The following is an 18,368-nucleotide window of genomic DNA, read 5'->3' on the forward strand; positions in this document are numbered from 1 at the left end:
CCCAAGAAATTCTGGTACAACGGTTTTCAGCTATAAATATTTTTATACAGTGTTACAAACTAGTGCAGATACTCACGACATGTCATTATAACGAATGAAAGATGATAAGTGAAACGATCTATACAGGGTGTTACAAAAAGGTACTGCCAAACTTTCAGCAAACATTCCTCTCACACAAACAATGAAAATATGTTATGTGGACATGTGTCCGGAAACGCTTACTTTCCATGTTAGAGCTCATTTTATTACTTCTCTTCAAATCACATTAATCATGGAATGGAAACACACAGCAACAGAACGTACCAGCATGACTTCAAACACTCTGTTACGGGAAATGTTCAAAATGTCTTCCGTTAGCGAGGATACATGCATCCACCCTCCGTCGCATGGAATCCCTGATGCGCTGATGCAGCCCTGGAGAATGGCGTATTGTATCACAGCCGTCCACAATACGAGCACGAAGAGTCTCTACATTTGGTACCGGGGTTGCGTAGACAAGAGCTTTCAAATGCCCCCATAAATGAAAGTCAAGAGGGTTGAGGTCAGGATAGCGTGGAGGCCATGGAATTGGTCCGCCTCTACCAATCCATCGGTCACCGAATCTGTTGTTGAGAAGCGTACGAACACTTCGACTGGAATGTGCAGGAGCTCCATCGTGCATGAACCGCATGTTGTGTCGTACTTGTAAAGGCACATGTTCTAGCAGCACAGGCAGAGTATCCCGTATGAAATCATGATAACGTGCTCCATTGAGCGTAGGTGGAAGAACATGGGGCCCAATCAAGACATCACCAACAATGCCTGCCCAAACGTTCACAGAAAATCTGTGTTTATGACGTGATTGCACAATTGTGTGCGGATTCTCGTCAGCCCACACATGTTGATCGTGAAAATTTACAATTTGATCTTCAGAATCGAGGAAGTACAGCACATACTGACGAAACTAAAATGAGCTCTAACATGGAAATTAAGCGTTTCCGGACACATGTCCACATAACGTCTTTTCTTTATTTGTGTGTGAGGAATGTTTCCTGAAAGTTTGGCCGTACCTTTTTGTAACACCCTGTAGATGGTACATTTAGATCTGCGAGTGTACTTTGCTTGTTGCACGAGTAACAGATCCTAGGGACACACGACAATACATTTCTCTCTGTTTTGCGTCATAGGTTGTTACCATTGACTGAGTTCTTTAGTAGTCTCGAAACTCCCGCTGACAGTAGCTAATGTCACTATCGCAATTTAGCAGGCGGTTGTTCCCCCACGTTACGTCCGCAGCTCGGTAGCTCAGCGTGTTCGGTCAGAGAGCTGGTTGGCCTCTGTAATAAAATACTGAGTGGAAGGATCAACAAACGAACTTTAACGGGTGTCATCTGACTTCCGCAACGACCAAATACAAAAAAAAGTTGCTGCCTCTGGATCACGGGGTCCCGGGTTCGATTCCCGGCCGGGTTCTCTGCCCGGGGACTGGGTGTTTGTGTTGTCCTCATCATTTCATTATCATCATCATCATTTTTAACAGTGGATAGATTGGACTGTGAAACAAATTGGATTGTGTAACAATTGGGACTTTGTACGGGCGCTGATGACTGCACAATTGAGAGCCCCACGAACCAAAACATCATCCCCCTCCCACGTTACTGAGTGTGGAGCCGCAGTTCATTCAATGCCAGGAGCACTATTGTATGGAGTTTACGAGCAAACCCCCACTGAAAATATGTGATGATATTTATTATGTTTTCAATTACAGTTGGTTCAAATGGCTCTAAGCACTATGTGACTTAACACTTGAGGTCATCAGTCTCCTAGACTTATAGCTACGTAAACCTAACTAACCTAAGGACATCACACACATCCATGCCCGAGGCAGGATTCGAACCTGCGACCGTAGCAGTAGAGCGATTCCGGACTGAAGCGCCTAGAACCGCTCGGTCACAGCGGCCGGCCCAATTAGAGCAAGGGCAGCGATTATTGTGAGAATAGTAGTGATGAATAAGATAATGAACCGAGTGATCGTGGCAATGAAAGTGGTGAAATAGCTGTAAATGCTCGAAAATTCCTGCACTTGCTTGGAGGGAACCACCGGCAAACATCATAGCTCCACATGAACTACGTATGCCGCCTTACGGAACACAATGGTCGTCTTGTAAACGAAATTCTGTTATTGTGTTTCTCAGCCTCCGATCACACAAAATTATGTAATTTAGTTTCCTTGTGTAGTGATTCCTTTATACTTTTTTTATCTGCGGTCGAGGTTTCTTATGAATATGTGTCCTCTGAAAGCATGCTTGCATGGGAAAGTTTTGCGCTGCTAACACGAACGTCTTCACCATCGTATTATACGTACTATAGCAGTCTTAATGTAAAACAATGTTATTGCCATACTACGAATAAACTTAAAAATAATGAAACACAATATGTTCGATTTTCTGTTCACAGGCATGAGACTGGGCCTCCTGCAGTCTAAAATCGGCCTCGCTCATCTGATGTCAAAGATTGAATTCCAGAAATGCGATGAGACTAAAATTCCAATTGAATTCGATCCACTAACCATAGTGCTCATGCCCGCAACTGGGATTCACCTTCGAGCGAAGAAGAGATCTGTGTGAAGAGTGAAGATTAACTGTCCTAACAGAAACGTTTACGAGAAGACAACATATTCTATATCCGTGTAACACGTGTACCGTCAATAAATCTCTAAAAGCCATCATTTGTCTGAACAGCAAGAATCAGTGCGCGACTCCTTCAGTTGTGTGTACATGGTTGTGACTGAAAATAAAAAGAAATAGGTAAATGTCTTCTTTGACTCTGATATCAAGAGGTAGAGGTCTAGGTGGGGAGCCACATGTAGCCCCGTAGCCTACTAGACTAAGACAGGCTGTGCAATGTCCAGTGAATCCATGATAAGCTGCGATTAGATAAATACCAACAGTGCGTGAATGTGTCAAGCATTGGCAGCCTTGGCCTTCAGACAACAGATCAGCGGTATGTCTTATCGTGATGTGTAGACTTTCGTCCTCTGATTGCACCTCTCTTACAGACTAAACGCCGTTTATTGTTCTTATCCCAGAGCAGAAAGTCGAGAAGACAGCTGTGTTGTGTTTTTTACTAGTGCTGTCATTCTATAATCGTTCGATTGTAAAACAAAAAGTCAAAAATACGTTCGCTGCGTTGAAATGTTTACAGAAGATGCTCTTGTTGCGAGAGAAAGGTTGTTTTCTGAAAGCAATAATAAAACCCTGTTAATATGAGTACAGTGTCGTATGACATGTTTTCATACGGCGCAGATCAAGAAACAACGGAAGTGGCAACACAATATAAAACAAGAAGACAAAAAATAAGGGGAAGGAACCAATTTATCACCTAATGCGCTACCAATCAGTCGCCATTGTTTACGATTTTAACAACCACTGTGAAGGATGTCTTACCATTTTGAAAGAAACAATCCTTTAGATAAACGTGAGATGTGCAATCAAGAATTAAAATCAGTTTTTGATGCTAGCCTCGAAGGGTGGAACACGGAGAAAGAATGAAAGATGAGAGACAAACACTTATTTTTTTAAAGTGGATCAGAACCGGTATCGAACCATCTGTCCTTGGTACCAACGGTGTAAAGTTTACACAATAAGTGTGCTCGCTGCTTGTTAACGTTAGTATATGATTCGAGCTAACGTAGTAATATGGAAAGTATCTGTACCTAAATAAAATAAATTTAATTTTAATACCTTTGTTTCTGAAAAGTTTCAGCTGCATTTGATAATTTCTTCGCAAATGATGTCTTCGGAAGGAAGATGCTGATTGAAAGTGTCCAAAATATACCAATGTCCATAATTTTTTTTTAAATACAAAAAGATAAGTTTGTTTTATTCAGGTGACTAGTAGACTGCACAGTAAAAAAAACGCATTCTTCCATTTACTGTTGTCACATTATTCTTCTGATACAGTTCAAACTCAAATTAAACGGAGTCTATTATCTTTCACAAACAAATTCAGATATACTACTTCTAAAAGTAAAAGACTTAGATTACGAATGTTGGTGAAAGTAAACATTATACTTCTAAAATAACACAGTGAACAGCTTGTCCTGACTTCTCATCATTTTGAGATATGACATTGTACAGAGCAATGATATTGTTACCTGGGATAAACTAAATTGGGAAAAGGTTTGTATAAAAGAAGACTGAGGTATTTAAAAAAATTACTGTTTCGTTAATGCATATTTTCTGTTTAAAGCATGGTATATATTTCCAATCATTTCACGCATTTCCTATTTCTTTTGAAGTTCTGTTTCCTGTCGTACAAGTATACAGTGCAGACACCAATCACAGCCCATACGGAAGCAAGAAGAGTATAGCCACACGAATCGCGTTATATCACCCACGAGTCACACATTGTTACAGGCGATATTGTATCCAAGGCGACACCCCTGCCTTGTGTGTTCATACATTTCTTAGGTAGTCAAATTTATCTTCCCTCAGTTCGGCTTCAATAAATCGCTCCATTCTTTTGTACATAATTCGTTTTAATGTTTTACAAGCATGGCTGGGAGGTACTCACATCTGTCAGACCATGCATTCTCGCGTATTATGCTTACTACACACTTCATGAAATCTTTAAACTCGTAATCTCCGCTCACACGCCCTGGCGGATGCATTGGTGCCTACCGACTGCCGTGTTATCCTCTGCCAATGACGTCACAACACGTAATAGCTCGCCGTTGTCTGTTTTCGTGACCTGGAGCCGATGTTACTCGGTCAAGTAGCTTCTCGATTGACATCACGAGGCTGTCTTCACCTAGTTCTAGTCCTGACACCACGGAAAAATCCCTGGGAGAACTGGGTTCAAAAATTGTTCAAATGGCTCTAAGCACTATGGCACTTAACGTCTTAGGTCACCAGTCCCATAGACTTAGAACTACTTGAATCTAACTAACCTAAGGACATGCCCGAGGCAGGATTCGAACCTGCGACCGCAGCAGCAGCGTGGTTCGGGAGTATCTCGTACACCACGCATACTGGATGGAACAGTTTTATCATTCTTGTTTCTCCCGGGTATATTAATAATTCTCAAGGAATATCGTCTACTAGAGGTTTCTTGTTTTGCCTCGGCCTTTCACTGCTTTCTCAAATTGTTATTGCGACCTCAGTTCATCCCCTTTCCATAACACTGTCTTCAAATTTCTCACCTTCATAAAACCAAACCCCTTCTATATATCTTCATTCTTCAGCCTTGCCTTCGTTGCTTCGTAGTGTGGTCCCATCTGAGCACTTGATTTCATAAAGCTACTTACTTTTTCTCCTGAGGTTCAAAAAATGGTTCAAATGATTCTGACCACTATGGGACTTAACATCTGTAGTCATCAGTCCGCTAGAACTTAGAACTAATTAAACCTAACTAACCTAAGGACGTCACACACATCCATGCCCGAGGCAGAAAAAAATGGTTCAAATGGCTCTGAGCACTATGGGACTCAACTGCTGTGGTCATAAGTCCCCTAGAACTTAGAACTACTTAAACCTAACTAACCTAAGGACAGCACACAACACCCAGCCATCACGAGGCAGAGAAAATCCCTGACCCCGCCGGGAATCGAACCCGGGAACCCGGGCGTGGGAAGCGAGAACGCTACCGCACGACCACGAGCTGCGGGCGCCCGAAGCAGGATTCGACCCTGCGACCGTAGCGGTCACGGGGTTCCAGACTGAAGCGCCTAGAACCGCACAGCCACCCGGCTTCTGAGGTTCGTTTAATTTTTCTGCAGCCGATGTATATACACCACAGCTTTTTTTCTAGTTCACTTTTCTAGGATTCTTTAATTTCCGCATTTATTTATTACTAAGACTGTAGAATTAAGCTGTAGATGTTTATCGTTATATAGCGTGTCACATTGAGAGAAATATAGACTCTATAGAATATAACGACTCGTTTTAGAATCACAAGACGTTGGCGACATTCGTAACACTAATAAATTCCCATAGTCATGCAACCATCTGCAGTCTTGCAGTTCTCATTCAGTCATTCCTGCTTCGCCATTTTACACTTTCTATGAATCTTATTTTTTAATCGTATATATTGCCTTTTCCCTGCCTCGTTTGCTGCATTTGTGTGTTTTCTCTTTTACTAAATAAACTTTTACATCTCGTGTGTTACACAAGGATTTCTACTAGCCTTCGTCTATTTGTCTAATGTTCGTCCCGATCCCTTCAGTAGCTCATTTCTCAAAGCTCCTCACCGATTTCATTCCTATTCCTTATTTCAAAGTTGTTGCCTAATAAAAATGGTTCAAATGGCTCTAAGCACTATGGGACTTAACATCTGAGGTCATCAGTCCCCAGGAACTTAGAACTACTCAAACCTAACTAACCTAACGACATCACACACATCCATGCCCGAGGCAGGATTCGAACCTGCGACCGTAGCGGTCGCGCGGTTCCAGACTGAAGCGCCCAGAACCGCTCGGCCATGTTGCCTAACACCCTCTTTTAAACTCTCAACAGTCCGTCGTTATTTAAAATCATTCAAGTAAAATCTCCATAACTTCGCACCTGTTTGAAAATTCTCAAGCTTTAGTCTACATTTCACGACCAATAAATATTGGTCGGAGACTACATCCATTTCAGGAAATGTTTTTTGAAGTTTAAAAACCCGGTTTCTGAATCTTAGTATTACCATCACATAAACTATCTGTAACCTTTTGGTGTTTGCAGGAGTTTTCCACGTACGCAACCTTCTTTCGTGATTCTTAAAACACTGTTAGCGGGGGCTAATTGTGCTCTGTGCATAATTGTACCAGGTAGTGGCGTGGCGTTTTGTTCTTTTCCCCCATTCCACGTTCTCCTACCACTTTTCCTTCACTTACCTTTTCCCATGTTTAAATATTAGTCTCCACAACAAAATTCACATTTGTTGATGGACAAGGAACATTTAACACCTAATGCAAACAACGACAAATGTTACATAAACGTGAACAGCAGTATGACGACAAACATGTCGTTTCTTAACTGGTAACGGCGCTATTTATGCAAATAAACAGCATTATTGAAAGTGGCTGGTTGCCGATTTCTCCTCTGCAAGAATCAGCTTTTGAAAACATTCTTATTGACACTTAGTACAAGTCAGTTTCCTGAAATGACATTTATAACGTTCTTAACAAAGTATTTATTTTATAATTTGCCTCATTACGTTTTGCGGTGATGGAGTGAGAAGCATAATTCTGTGGTATCAGAATACCTTCTCAAATTGTTGGATACGAATCAGTTATGTACAGAGATATATTGTTTTTTCATTCTTGGCACTTAGAACGTTTTCCATTTCCACTCTTCAAGTGATTATTAGTGAGCAGTCATACAGTCTCTAGACTTCTATGGAAACAATCGATTTCGTCAGCCACTGCTCCGAGAGTCTTCCCGGACTGAACGAATAATACTTGTTGTATCAGCAGGGGGTACACAAAGGCGGAAGATGTCACGTACGAACGACACTCACCGCTACAAATTAATTGTCAGCGAAATAAAAGAAGGCATAAAACAACGACGACTATAGTGTCAGGCCTACTGCGCATATTATCATTTGATCGCCAAAGTTGGCAGCGAGAAGAGTAAATGTACCAGCAGCTAGAAATGCAGAGACCTCTATCGGTTCAGTACTAGGAAGGCGAGAAAGCAAAGAAATGGTATCTTACGGACTATGAGAATCTACGGACTATAAGACGTACCTTAATTCTTAAACTTTTTTTTAAATAACATTTTTACCGTTTTTATTATTAGATTGCAAAGCCAGAAAAATTCTTCGTTTATAAAACCGAACTGTCGTGTAAAATCCCTGAGAATCGCCTTCTGAAATTTCTTTTTCTTCATCATCATCTTCCTCTTCGTCGTCATTGTCGTTCTCATCGTATACAGGGTGATTCACGAAGATATGCAAATATTTTAATACGCTAGTCTACAAGTAAAACTAAAGAAAAAGTTCACATAACTATAGGTCCGCAAATGATTAGTTACCGAGTCACGGCTAATTGAAGATTTTGCCTGAAATTTAGCAACTTCAATATGAAGCCATCACAAAACTGTACGAGGTTAAAGTAAAGCAAGATTTCCATTTATTTTGTTGTTATTGATCTGATGAATGTAACAAAATATGTCCCAGACGTGTATGTGCAGAAGTTTTACAGAACAAGCAGAGAAGCAAAGCAGTAACTTCCTAAATTTTTAGTTTACTAACTACTCAGCCCAATCTGTTTTTTAAATTCCATACAATTGCACTAAGTTTTCAAAAGAAGTTGTAGAGAATTTAATTTTGGAAAAATGATGTTAATAACGTTGACTGAAACTGTAATGGTTCAAATGGCTCTCAGCACTATGGGACTTAACATCTGAGGTCATCAGTCCCCTAGAACTTAGAACTACTCAAACCTAACTAACCTAACGATATCACACACATCCATGCCAGAGGCAGGATTCGAACCTGCGACCGTAGCGGTCGCGCGGTTCCAGACTGAAGCGCCTAGAACCTCTCGTCCACAACGGCCGGCCTGAAACAGTATGAATGTGTCAAATAAGCTGCTTTTATTAATATCATAGCACAGGTGAATTCATTTTAAACTCCAAAAAAGAAGCTCAGTGTCAAGGAAGTTGTGCAGTACACATACAATTTCAGAATACATTCACAATAAATGTTCAAAAATCTCTCGTCGGAGTTCAGTGCATTTAGCTGCACGTGTATGAACAGATTTTATTGCTCGTTTCAGTTTAACAGTGTCATTCTTAATTTCGTCTATTGCATTCATAATGTTCTGGAAAACTACTGCAGATTCACATCTGGAACATGTTTTATTAGATTCTCCAGATAAATAACAACAATATAAATGGAAATCGTGCTTTACTTTAACCTCGTACAGTTTTGCTATGGCTTCGTATTAGCGAAGTTGCTAAATTTCAGGCAAGATCTTTAATTAGACGTAACTCGGTAACTAAACATTTGCAGACCTACGTTTATATGAACTTTTTCTTTATTTTGAGTTGTAGAATAACATATTAAAATATTTGCAAATCTTCGTGAATCACCCTGTATATCTTCACTGCCATCGAGAGCGTTACTTGTGCCGCACTTCTTGAAAGATTTAACAATAATGTCTTCTCTCACTCTAGACCACGACTGTTTTATCCACTGACACTATTGTTTGATTGTTGGTTCTTTTAAGGCTCCCTTCTGCGTGAATTCATGTTGGGTTTCATCCATCATCCGTTCGTTCCATTCCTCTCTCACGTTCACTTTAAATGGTTTATTTATCGAGCTGGCAATTGTGAAGTTAAGTCCTCCCGGAATAACAGCAAGCTCTGTATTTCCCTGTCTCAATTTGTCTTGCACAGAATTTTTCAGATGACTACTAAACTGATCTAGCAAAAGAAGAGAACTCTTCTTCAATAAAGGACCTTTCCTTCTCACCCACTTTCCGTTAATCCATCATTTCATACTAGCCTCGTACATCCAACCCCTGTCATACACGTGACCAACAGCACCTAGTGGTATTTCGGAATGTTCTGACTCTGTTTTGCGCTTGAAAATTGCATTAAGTTTAGTAGAGTCAGCACAACATAAAAGGACTACAGTGCAGTGCATTTTTTCATGTCCACTTGTTTTTATAGTTACAGCTTTAACACCTTTCATGGCAACAACCGCGCGGGATTAGCCTAGCGGTCTAGGGCGCTGCAGTCATGGTCTGTGCGGCTGATCCCGGCAGAAGTTCGAATTCTCCCTCGGGCGTGGGTGTGTGTGTGTTTGTTCTTAGGATAATTTTGGTTAAGTAGTGTGTAAGCTTAGGGACTGATGACCTTAGCAGTTAAGTCCCGTAAGATTTCACACACATTTGAACATTTTTTTTTTTGAACATGGCAACAGTTCTGTTACTCGGCACATAAAATGTCAGACGAGTTTCGTCGATATTTGCTATTTGGCTTCGTTGAATAATAAAGCGATGGGAAGATAATATTTTTTCTTCATACTCTTGTGACATTTTCTGAGCTATTTTGGATTTGGTTCGCATTACGAAACCAGCTAAAGTAAAAAATATCGTACTGTTACCAATAATACAAATCACTTTCAGTTTAAGTTTTCTTGCACCGTAGACTGCAATGATCACAGGCTAGAAAGGTTTCTGGGTTTGTGATGAGGGGGTGGGAGGGAGACAGTGTTAGCAAGCTTGTGAATCCCCACAACTCATGTTCGTCGCATCGGTGCACTGATGCTGCCAGTTGAATCCAAGGTTGCCAGACAAGGACACGCTTCCCGCGGTATCGAATATAAGGCCATTTTTAAGACTGGTGGGAATTTTAAATAAAACACTGGACATTTTTACATTAATTTCGAGTGTAAGACGCACCTGAATTTTGGACGCTGTACAAAGACGGAAGCTCACGCATCTTATTTAATCATAAGTAAACAGAAATAACAATTTCAAATCGCATTTCATTTCATGTATAAGACACTTATGATTCAGGAGGAAAATACAGGGTGTTTCAAAAATGACCAGTATATTTGAAACGGCAATAAAAACTAAACGAGCAGCGATAGAAATACACCGTTTGTTGCAATGTGCTTGGGACAACAGTACATTTTCAAGCGGACAAACTTTCGAAATTACAGTAGTTACAATTTTCAACAACAGATGGCGCTGCAAGTGATGTGAAAGATATAGAAGACAACGCAGTCTGTGGGTGCGCCATTCTGTACGTCGTCTTTCTGCTGTAAGCGTGTGCTGTTCACAACGTGCAAGTGTGCTGTAGACAACATGGTTTATTCCTTAGAACAGAGGATTTTTCTGGTGTTGGAATTCCACCGCCTAGAACACAGTGTTGTTGCAACAAGACGAAGTTTTCAACGGAGGTTTAACGTAACCAAAGGACCGAAAAGCGATACAATAAAGGATCTGTTTGAAAAATTTCAACGGACTGGGAACGTGACGGATGAACGTGCTGGAAAGGTAGGGCGACCGCGTACGGCAACCACAGAGGGCAACGCGCAGCTAGTGCAGCAGGTGATCCAACAGCGGCCTCGGGTTTCCGTTCGCCGTGTTGCAGCTGCGGTCCAAATGACGCCAACGTCCACGTATCGTCTCATGCGCCAGAGTTTACACCTCTATCCATACAAAATTCAAACGCGGCAACCCCTCAGTGCCGCGACCATTGCTGCACGAGAGACATTCGCTAACGATATAGTGCACAGGATTGATGACGGCGATATGCACGTGGGCAGCATTTGGTTTACTGACGAAGCTTATTTTTACCTGGACGGCTTCGTCAATAAACAGAACTGGCGCATATGGGGAACCGAAAAGCCCCATGTTGCAGTCCCATCGTCCCTGCATCCTCAAAAAGTACTGGTCAGGGCCGCCATTTCTTCCAAAGGAATCATTGGCCCATTTTTCAGATCCGAAACGATTACTGCATCACGCTATCTGGACATTCTTCGTGAATTTGTGGCGGTACAAACTGCCTTAGACGACACTGCGAACACCTCGTGGTTTATGCAAGATGGTGCCCGGCCACATCGCACGGCCGACGTCTTTAATTTCCTGAATGAATATTTCGATGATCGTGTGATTGCTTTGGGCTATCCGAAACATACAGGAGGCGGCGTGGATTGGCCTCCCTATTCGCCAGACATGAACCCCTGTGACTTCTTTCTGTGGGGACACTTGAAAGACCACGTGTACCGCCAGAATCCAGAAACAATTGAACAGCTGAAGCAGTACATCCCATCTGCATGTGAAGCCATTCCGCCAGACACGTTGTCAAAGGTTTCGGGTAATTTCATTCAGAGACTACGCCATATTATTGCTACGCATGGTGGATATGTGGAAAATATCGTACTATAGAGTTTCCCAGACCGCAGCGCCATCTGTTGTTGACAATTGTAACTACTGTAATTTCGAAAGTTTGTCTGCCTGAAAATGTACTGTTGTCCCAAGCATATTGCAACAAACGGTGTATTTCTATCGCTGCTCGTTTAGTTTTTATTACCGCTTCAAATATACCGGTCATTTTTGAAACGCCCTGTAGATTTCTGATATAAATACAGCTTACTGTTTCAAATTCGTCTATAATCGCTACAAATTCTAACAAAATATGTTATTTCCTATGATAAATTATGTGCATGGAAAAATACGTGTTTCAAGACAGCAGGATCACACATTTGATTTTTAGAACGTTGTGCATACGAGGGAATACAAAGATCAACTTGTTTGAAAACTTTGTAGGAGGATATACGGGGGTTGGAACTTTAATAGTGGCAACTATTTATTTGCAGCTCGCACAAAATAGATACCTGTTTCAAAGATTTACTGGCCTTCAGAGTAGTCACCAGCATTGTGTATAACCCGTTACCAGCGATGTGGAAGTCGTAGGATACACTTAGCAGTGCCAGTTGTGTTGACAGTTCGAGCGGCGCGGTCTATTGCCCGACGAATTTGCAGCAGTTCTGAAGCGAATGCCGTGGTCAGGTCCTGCAGAAAGTGTCATCACTTCTTTCGCTATGTTGTTCATTTTTGGAACACAACTTACGACCAGCTTAGAGACAGAAGTGATGACACTTTCTGCAGGATCTGACCATCATTTTGCAGGACAATGCTCAAGCACGTACAGTGCAAGATCTTACTGATATGTTTGACTGATGGGGCTGCTAAGTGCTATACCATCTATTGCACTCCCCTGACTTAAGCCCTCGTGAGCGCAACTCGATTTGTAAACTGAAGGCAACACTTCACGGCATTCGCTTCAGAACTGCTGCAAATTCGTCGGACAATACACCGCACCGCTCGAACTGTCGTCACAACTGGCACTGCTAAGGCTAGGCGCAAATTGAGAAGCGTATAGCACGTGTGACGTGACACGACACTGCAGAGCGACACGCACGTGCCGCACGGGTCGCGCGGGTGCAGCGCATATTGCGACGCGTACACCGTACTTCGCACGCGCCGACTGGCGACGCTCTGCGCTGACTGAACCGAAGCGCGCGCAACCTCTTATCTTTCTCAAACGATTTTACGGAAACTGTTCTCTGAAAATATATGATTTTTGCCTTACTTGGAGCGTCATATGTCAGCTTCGTGACGAAGTGCCCATCACCTCGCTAATGACCATTCTTATTGTGATGTACACATTTTAGTAAGACACTACGCAAAACTCAAAAGGTTTGCAACGAAAATTAGGGGTCGCTATGATTTTGCGTTTGGTGCGTATTACACCATATGTTGCTGCGTATGAAATTTAGCTAACATGCTGAATTTTTGTTTAGACTTGGGAGAAGGTCTCTATCTGCCTCCGATCTCGAGAAAATGGATCCCATGTAGCGCGCTCACTTCCGATCTCACGCCCGCGAGAATGAAATACTCGCAACATCTCTCTTATCTCCTAAACCGCTCGAGAGATCGAAACGAAAGTTTGGCGAATGATAGCACACAAGGAGGAGAGTGTTTTGCCAATTATTAAACACACGGAACTTTCTTATCTATGGCGGTATATCACTACTTATACTTCTTTTTTTATTTATTTCACTCCAGTGACTGTAATTTTTTAAGAGTTATCTTCAGCTAACGAAACAGGAGCTTCCTAGTATGAAAATAAACATGAAATTTCTTCTTTTATGTTACTGCAAACCGATACTATGAGGTTTTTCGTAAGCTATTGAGCTCTGTGATTGCCAGTTACTTGCTTAATGAGGCCCTCCGCTTCGGAATTCTGTCTCAATAGCTGCTGTGAGATGAGTTTGGCAAATTACATTGTGACAAAGGAAGTACAATTAAACCAGTCACCAAGAGAAATGTGGCCTTTCCTCATAAATGTTGACGCTTCTTTGAATGAGAAAAGGTTAACAACTCACACAAAAACAGATTGGCAATTCTGTTGGAATTTTTGGTGGAATCCTCGTAACCCATCGTATTTTTAACACTGAGCGACTGGAATGGAAACTTAGCAAAGGATTTTATTCCTTCTCTTGACCTGAGCAGTATTAAAATAATGACGAGCGTTCCTTCAGGCGGAATGATAGGCACATGCCAGATACTGTTTACTCACCTAGGGCTTGCCAAACTCACAATGCGTGATCGCGAATAAGATAGTTGTTATTGAGAAAAATAAACAATTGATCTGTCGCACAACACAATGGTCAGTGTATTGTCAGCAGCGAAGGATAATGCGCGCAACAGGAATGTACAAGCTAGCCATGTGTGCCTTGTGAGATGGAGTTCGAAAAACATTGTCATGAAAGTAGATCTGCTTTTGTCAGCAGCACATTTCAACAAATTAAATATAGCTAATCATAACACTCTTTTAGGATATTCCTACTTTCGTAATAATACCGTCCATTTTCTTTATTTGTGTAGCCTCTTGTTGTATAATTAGTTTATTAATGCTGATAATGACCATGCAACAACTGAAATGCTTTTTCTCATCACGGCGAACCAATTAAAAGATTGTAATTTCAACAAATAGCAAATAATCATAACACTCTTTTAGGATATTGCTACTTTCGTAATAATACCGACCATTTTCTTCTTTTGTGTAGCCTGTTGTTGTATATGGTTCAAATGGCTCTGAGCACTATGGGACTTAACTTCTGAGGTCATCAGTCCCCTAGAACTTAGAACTACTTAAACCTAACTAACCTAAGGACATCACACACATCCATGCACGAGGCAGGATTCGAACCTGCGACCGTAGCGGTCGCGCGGTTTCAGACTGTAGCGCCTAGAACCGCTCGGTTACCCCGGCCGGCTGTTGTATAAATAGTTTATTAATGCTGATAATGTCGATGCAACAATTGAAATGCTTTTTCTCATTACGGTGAACCAATTAAAACATTGTAATTTGTGACTGCTTTTCGGCTGTTTCTAGCTTGCAGTGGAAATATGTTCACATGCATGTAGTACAGTGTATCGTATTACATTATTACATCCATATCAGAGTAATCAGTGAAACTTCTATACTTCAGAACTTAGACGCTTTTTACCACAAGAACAAAGGGATCACACCTGTGGAGATTATCCCTTTCTAAATTTTTGTAACAGATCGTACAGATACGCTAGCTTAATAGGCAGCGAGAATATAACCTTGCTTTACTTTCCTGCCTTGATTCTTAATCACATGATTTTATAATATTCCTTGCTTCCTTATTCACTACCCTCTGTCCCTTCTTGCGATCTGAAAACATCGCGGAGGCATGTGGTGCAATTCCAGCGGCCAATGGCTCATCAGTTACTGAAGCATACATTTTTCTGACAGAAGAAAAACAAAACAAAACTATGCAGATATAAATAACAGAAAAGTATAACGTGCTAACGAAGAAAGCTGGAGCGTTTAAATGGCGAAAAACGAAACACTACCAAAAGGCAATAAAATTCAAAACACAGTAAGGCAAAATTTATCGTATTGGCAATACTACCACTGCTGATATGCGCCGTTCCGATGTGAGCATATGGCCGGGCTACTTTTCCGCTCCCCGCCTCAAATTTCCCACGGTGCTAGCGAGGCAGGCGCGACGCGCGGCGCGAGAAACTGTGTCTCAACCACAACGCCGCGCGATCTGGCGCAGGCGCGTGTCGCGTCCCAGTCGCGTCGCCTCGCAATTTGCGCGGTCCCATTTGAACCTGTGATGTTACAAAAACGCGCGCTGCGCTGCGTCGCGCCACACGCGCTATACTCGTCTCAATTTGCGCCTAGCCTAAGAGTATCCTACGACTTCCACATCGCTGGCAACGGGTTATGCACGTTGCGGGTGACTACTGTGAAGGTCAGTAAGACTTTGAAACACGTATCTGTTTTGTACGAGCTGTAAATAAATTGTTGTCACTATTAACGTTCCAACCCTCGTATAATTTGGAGTATTCCGATTTTACTGAAGTTGCAAGAGATAAAATTCATTCTCCACCAACACAAACTGCGCCGGACAAACATTGATAAACGATCTGGATGACTGGTTGGCAAAATAAAATTACCCTCAATACACCTGTAGTGTCGAAGATCTCCATATTTAATGATTATACATACCTGTGAGAAGCGTTCACAGAAAGGTGCAAACGGTTTGACTCCTGTGATTTGGGTGCCACGGATAGCAGAAACTCAGATGTCTATTGGTGCCTTTACTTCTGGCTGCTATCGCTGCTCCGTGCTCTTACTGCCTTTCACGGCTTCCTTAAGATTTTGCTGACCGGGGCGGATGCATTCATAACGCTCTCAGCCGTCTCGTCTCAAACAATTGCCGGGCAACGGCGCTGGCCTCGCGCAGAGAGCCCTGCATTGTTGAGAGCTGCGTCACGTCGCGATGCTTTTGTTTGCTCCAAGAGAGTGCGAGGGAAATTATCAGCGAGCAATGCTGAAAACTATCCAGTAGCAATAACAGGGATGACGAAGACAATGCCTGCGAGGATAAAGTGCCTTCGAAATTAAAAACAAGATAGGAAAAACACAACAAAAAATTAAAATTAGAAGGATAAGTGGAAAACGTAGTAAAATCGGTAAGTCAAGAGAAGTCTTCCGATACGTTAAAATAATGTAACACTGTTCTGGACGTAAAGACATTCGAATACTTTCTATACGCAGATCAATGGTCACTCTGTATTAGGGCACGAACAAGAGTTCATTTTTATATGTAACAGGAAACGTCGTGACTGATTCAAAGACTCATCGTCGCCCAGCCCAAACCGCTGAGGTCAGAAACTCGAAATTTGGCGAGGGTGTTCATTTTATGCTGTAGGCATCGCTTATGAAGAGATTTTTCGAAATACCGCCCCTGAGAGAGTCAAACAGGGGGTGAACGATTTTTTGAAAATACTTCGCTATTCAGGCAGTTCTGAAGTACGGAATTTGGCATTTGGTTTGTCGGTCAGAAATAAAAAAAAATTCAAAACCTATGGGGATGAAATAGTGGGTGGATGTTTTTTAAAAATAAATCGTTCTCAAAGAACTGCTGAAGCATTTTAAAGCTGCATTTATGAAAATAGAAATAAAAATTACGTGTTCCATTGATTTTGGGAACTCAATAGGCAGGGGGGTGAAATGAGGGATGAAAAGTTTTATGATAAAATTTCATTATGAAAGCATGCTCTCTTTTTGGTCAGAAGTACATTCGGAAAAGACCGTGCTTCTATGGCCTTAACTAGCGTGAACAGTTCAGAAAGTGCTGCAATTAGTATACTAAATACACTCCTGGAAATGGAAAAAAGAACACATTGACACCGGTGTGTCAGACCCACCATACTTGCTCCGGACACTGCGAGAGGGCTGTACAAGCAATGATCACACGCACGGCACAGAGGACACACCAGGAACCGCGGTGTTGGCCGTCGAATGGCGCTAGCTGCGCAGCATTTGTGCACCGCCGCCGTCAGTGTCAGCCAGTTTGCCGTGGCATACGGAGCTCCATCGCAGTCTTTAACACTGGTAGCATGCCGCGACAGCGTGGACGTGAACCGTATGTGCAGTTGACGGACTTTGAGCGAGGGCGTATAGTGGGCATGCGGGAGGCCGGGTGGACGTACCGCCGAATTGCTCAACACGTGGGGCGTGAGGTCTCCACAGTACATCGATGTTGTCGCCAGTGGTCGGCGGAAGGTGCACGTGCCCGTCGACCTGGGACCGGACCGCAGCGACGCACGGATGCACGCCAAGACCGTAGGATCCTACGCAGTGCCGTAGGGGACCGCACCGCCACTTCCCAGCAAATTAGGGACACTGTTGCTCCTGGGGTATCGGCGAGGACCATTCGCAACCGTCTCCATGAAGCTGGGCTACGGTCCCGCACACCGTTAGGCCGTCTTCCGCTCACGCCCCAACATCGTGCAGCCCGCCTCCAGTGGTGTCGCGACAGGCGTGAATGGAGGGACGAATGGAGACGTGTCGTCTTCAGCGATGAGAGTCGCTTCTGCCTTGGTGCCAATGATGGTCGTATGCGTGTTTGGCGCCGTGCAGGTGAGCGCCACAATCAGGACTGCATACGACCGAGGCACACAGGGCCAACACCCGGCATCATGGTGTGGGGAGCGATCTCCTACACTGGCCGTACACCACTGGTGATCGTCGAGGGGACACTGAATAGTGCACGGTACATCCAAACCGTCATCGAACCCATCGTTCTACCATTCCTAGACCGGCAAGGGAACTTGCTGTTCCAACAGGACAATGCACGTCCGCATGTATCCCGTGCCACCCAACGTGCTCTAGAAGGTGAAGGTGTAAGTCAACTACCCTGGCCAGCAAGATCTCCGGATCTGTCCCCCATTGAGCATGTTTGGGACTGGATGAAGCGTCGTCTCACGCGGTCTGCACGTCCAGCACGAACGCTGGTCCAACTGAGGCGCCAGGTGGAAATGGCATGGCAAG

At 42.9% G+C, this 18,368-nt stretch overlaps 1 protein-coding gene across 1 annotated transcript in view; it reads left to right on the forward strand.

Moving 5' to 3' along the window:
- LOC124616527 (probable cytochrome P450 6a13) overlaps window positions 1-2,712 on the forward strand; it is a 60,492-nt gene extending 57,780 nt beyond the window's left edge. The window contains exon 7 of the mRNA XM_047144842.1: window positions 2,437-2,712. Coding sequence (XP_047000798.1) covers window positions 2,437-2,606 — 170 coding nt within the window. The 3' untranslated portion in view covers window positions 2,607-2,712. The remainder of the gene's footprint in view (window positions 1-2,436) is intronic.
- The last annotated feature ends 15,656 nt before the right edge of the window (window positions 2,713-18,368 follow it).

Source organism: Schistocerca americana, chromosome 5, assembly GCF_021461395.2.
Source record: "Schistocerca americana isolate TAMUIC-IGC-003095 chromosome 5, iqSchAmer2.1, whole genome shotgun sequence".
In the NCBI taxonomy this organism is placed as follows: domain Eukaryota; kingdom Metazoa; phylum Arthropoda; class Insecta; order Orthoptera; family Acrididae; genus Schistocerca; species Schistocerca americana.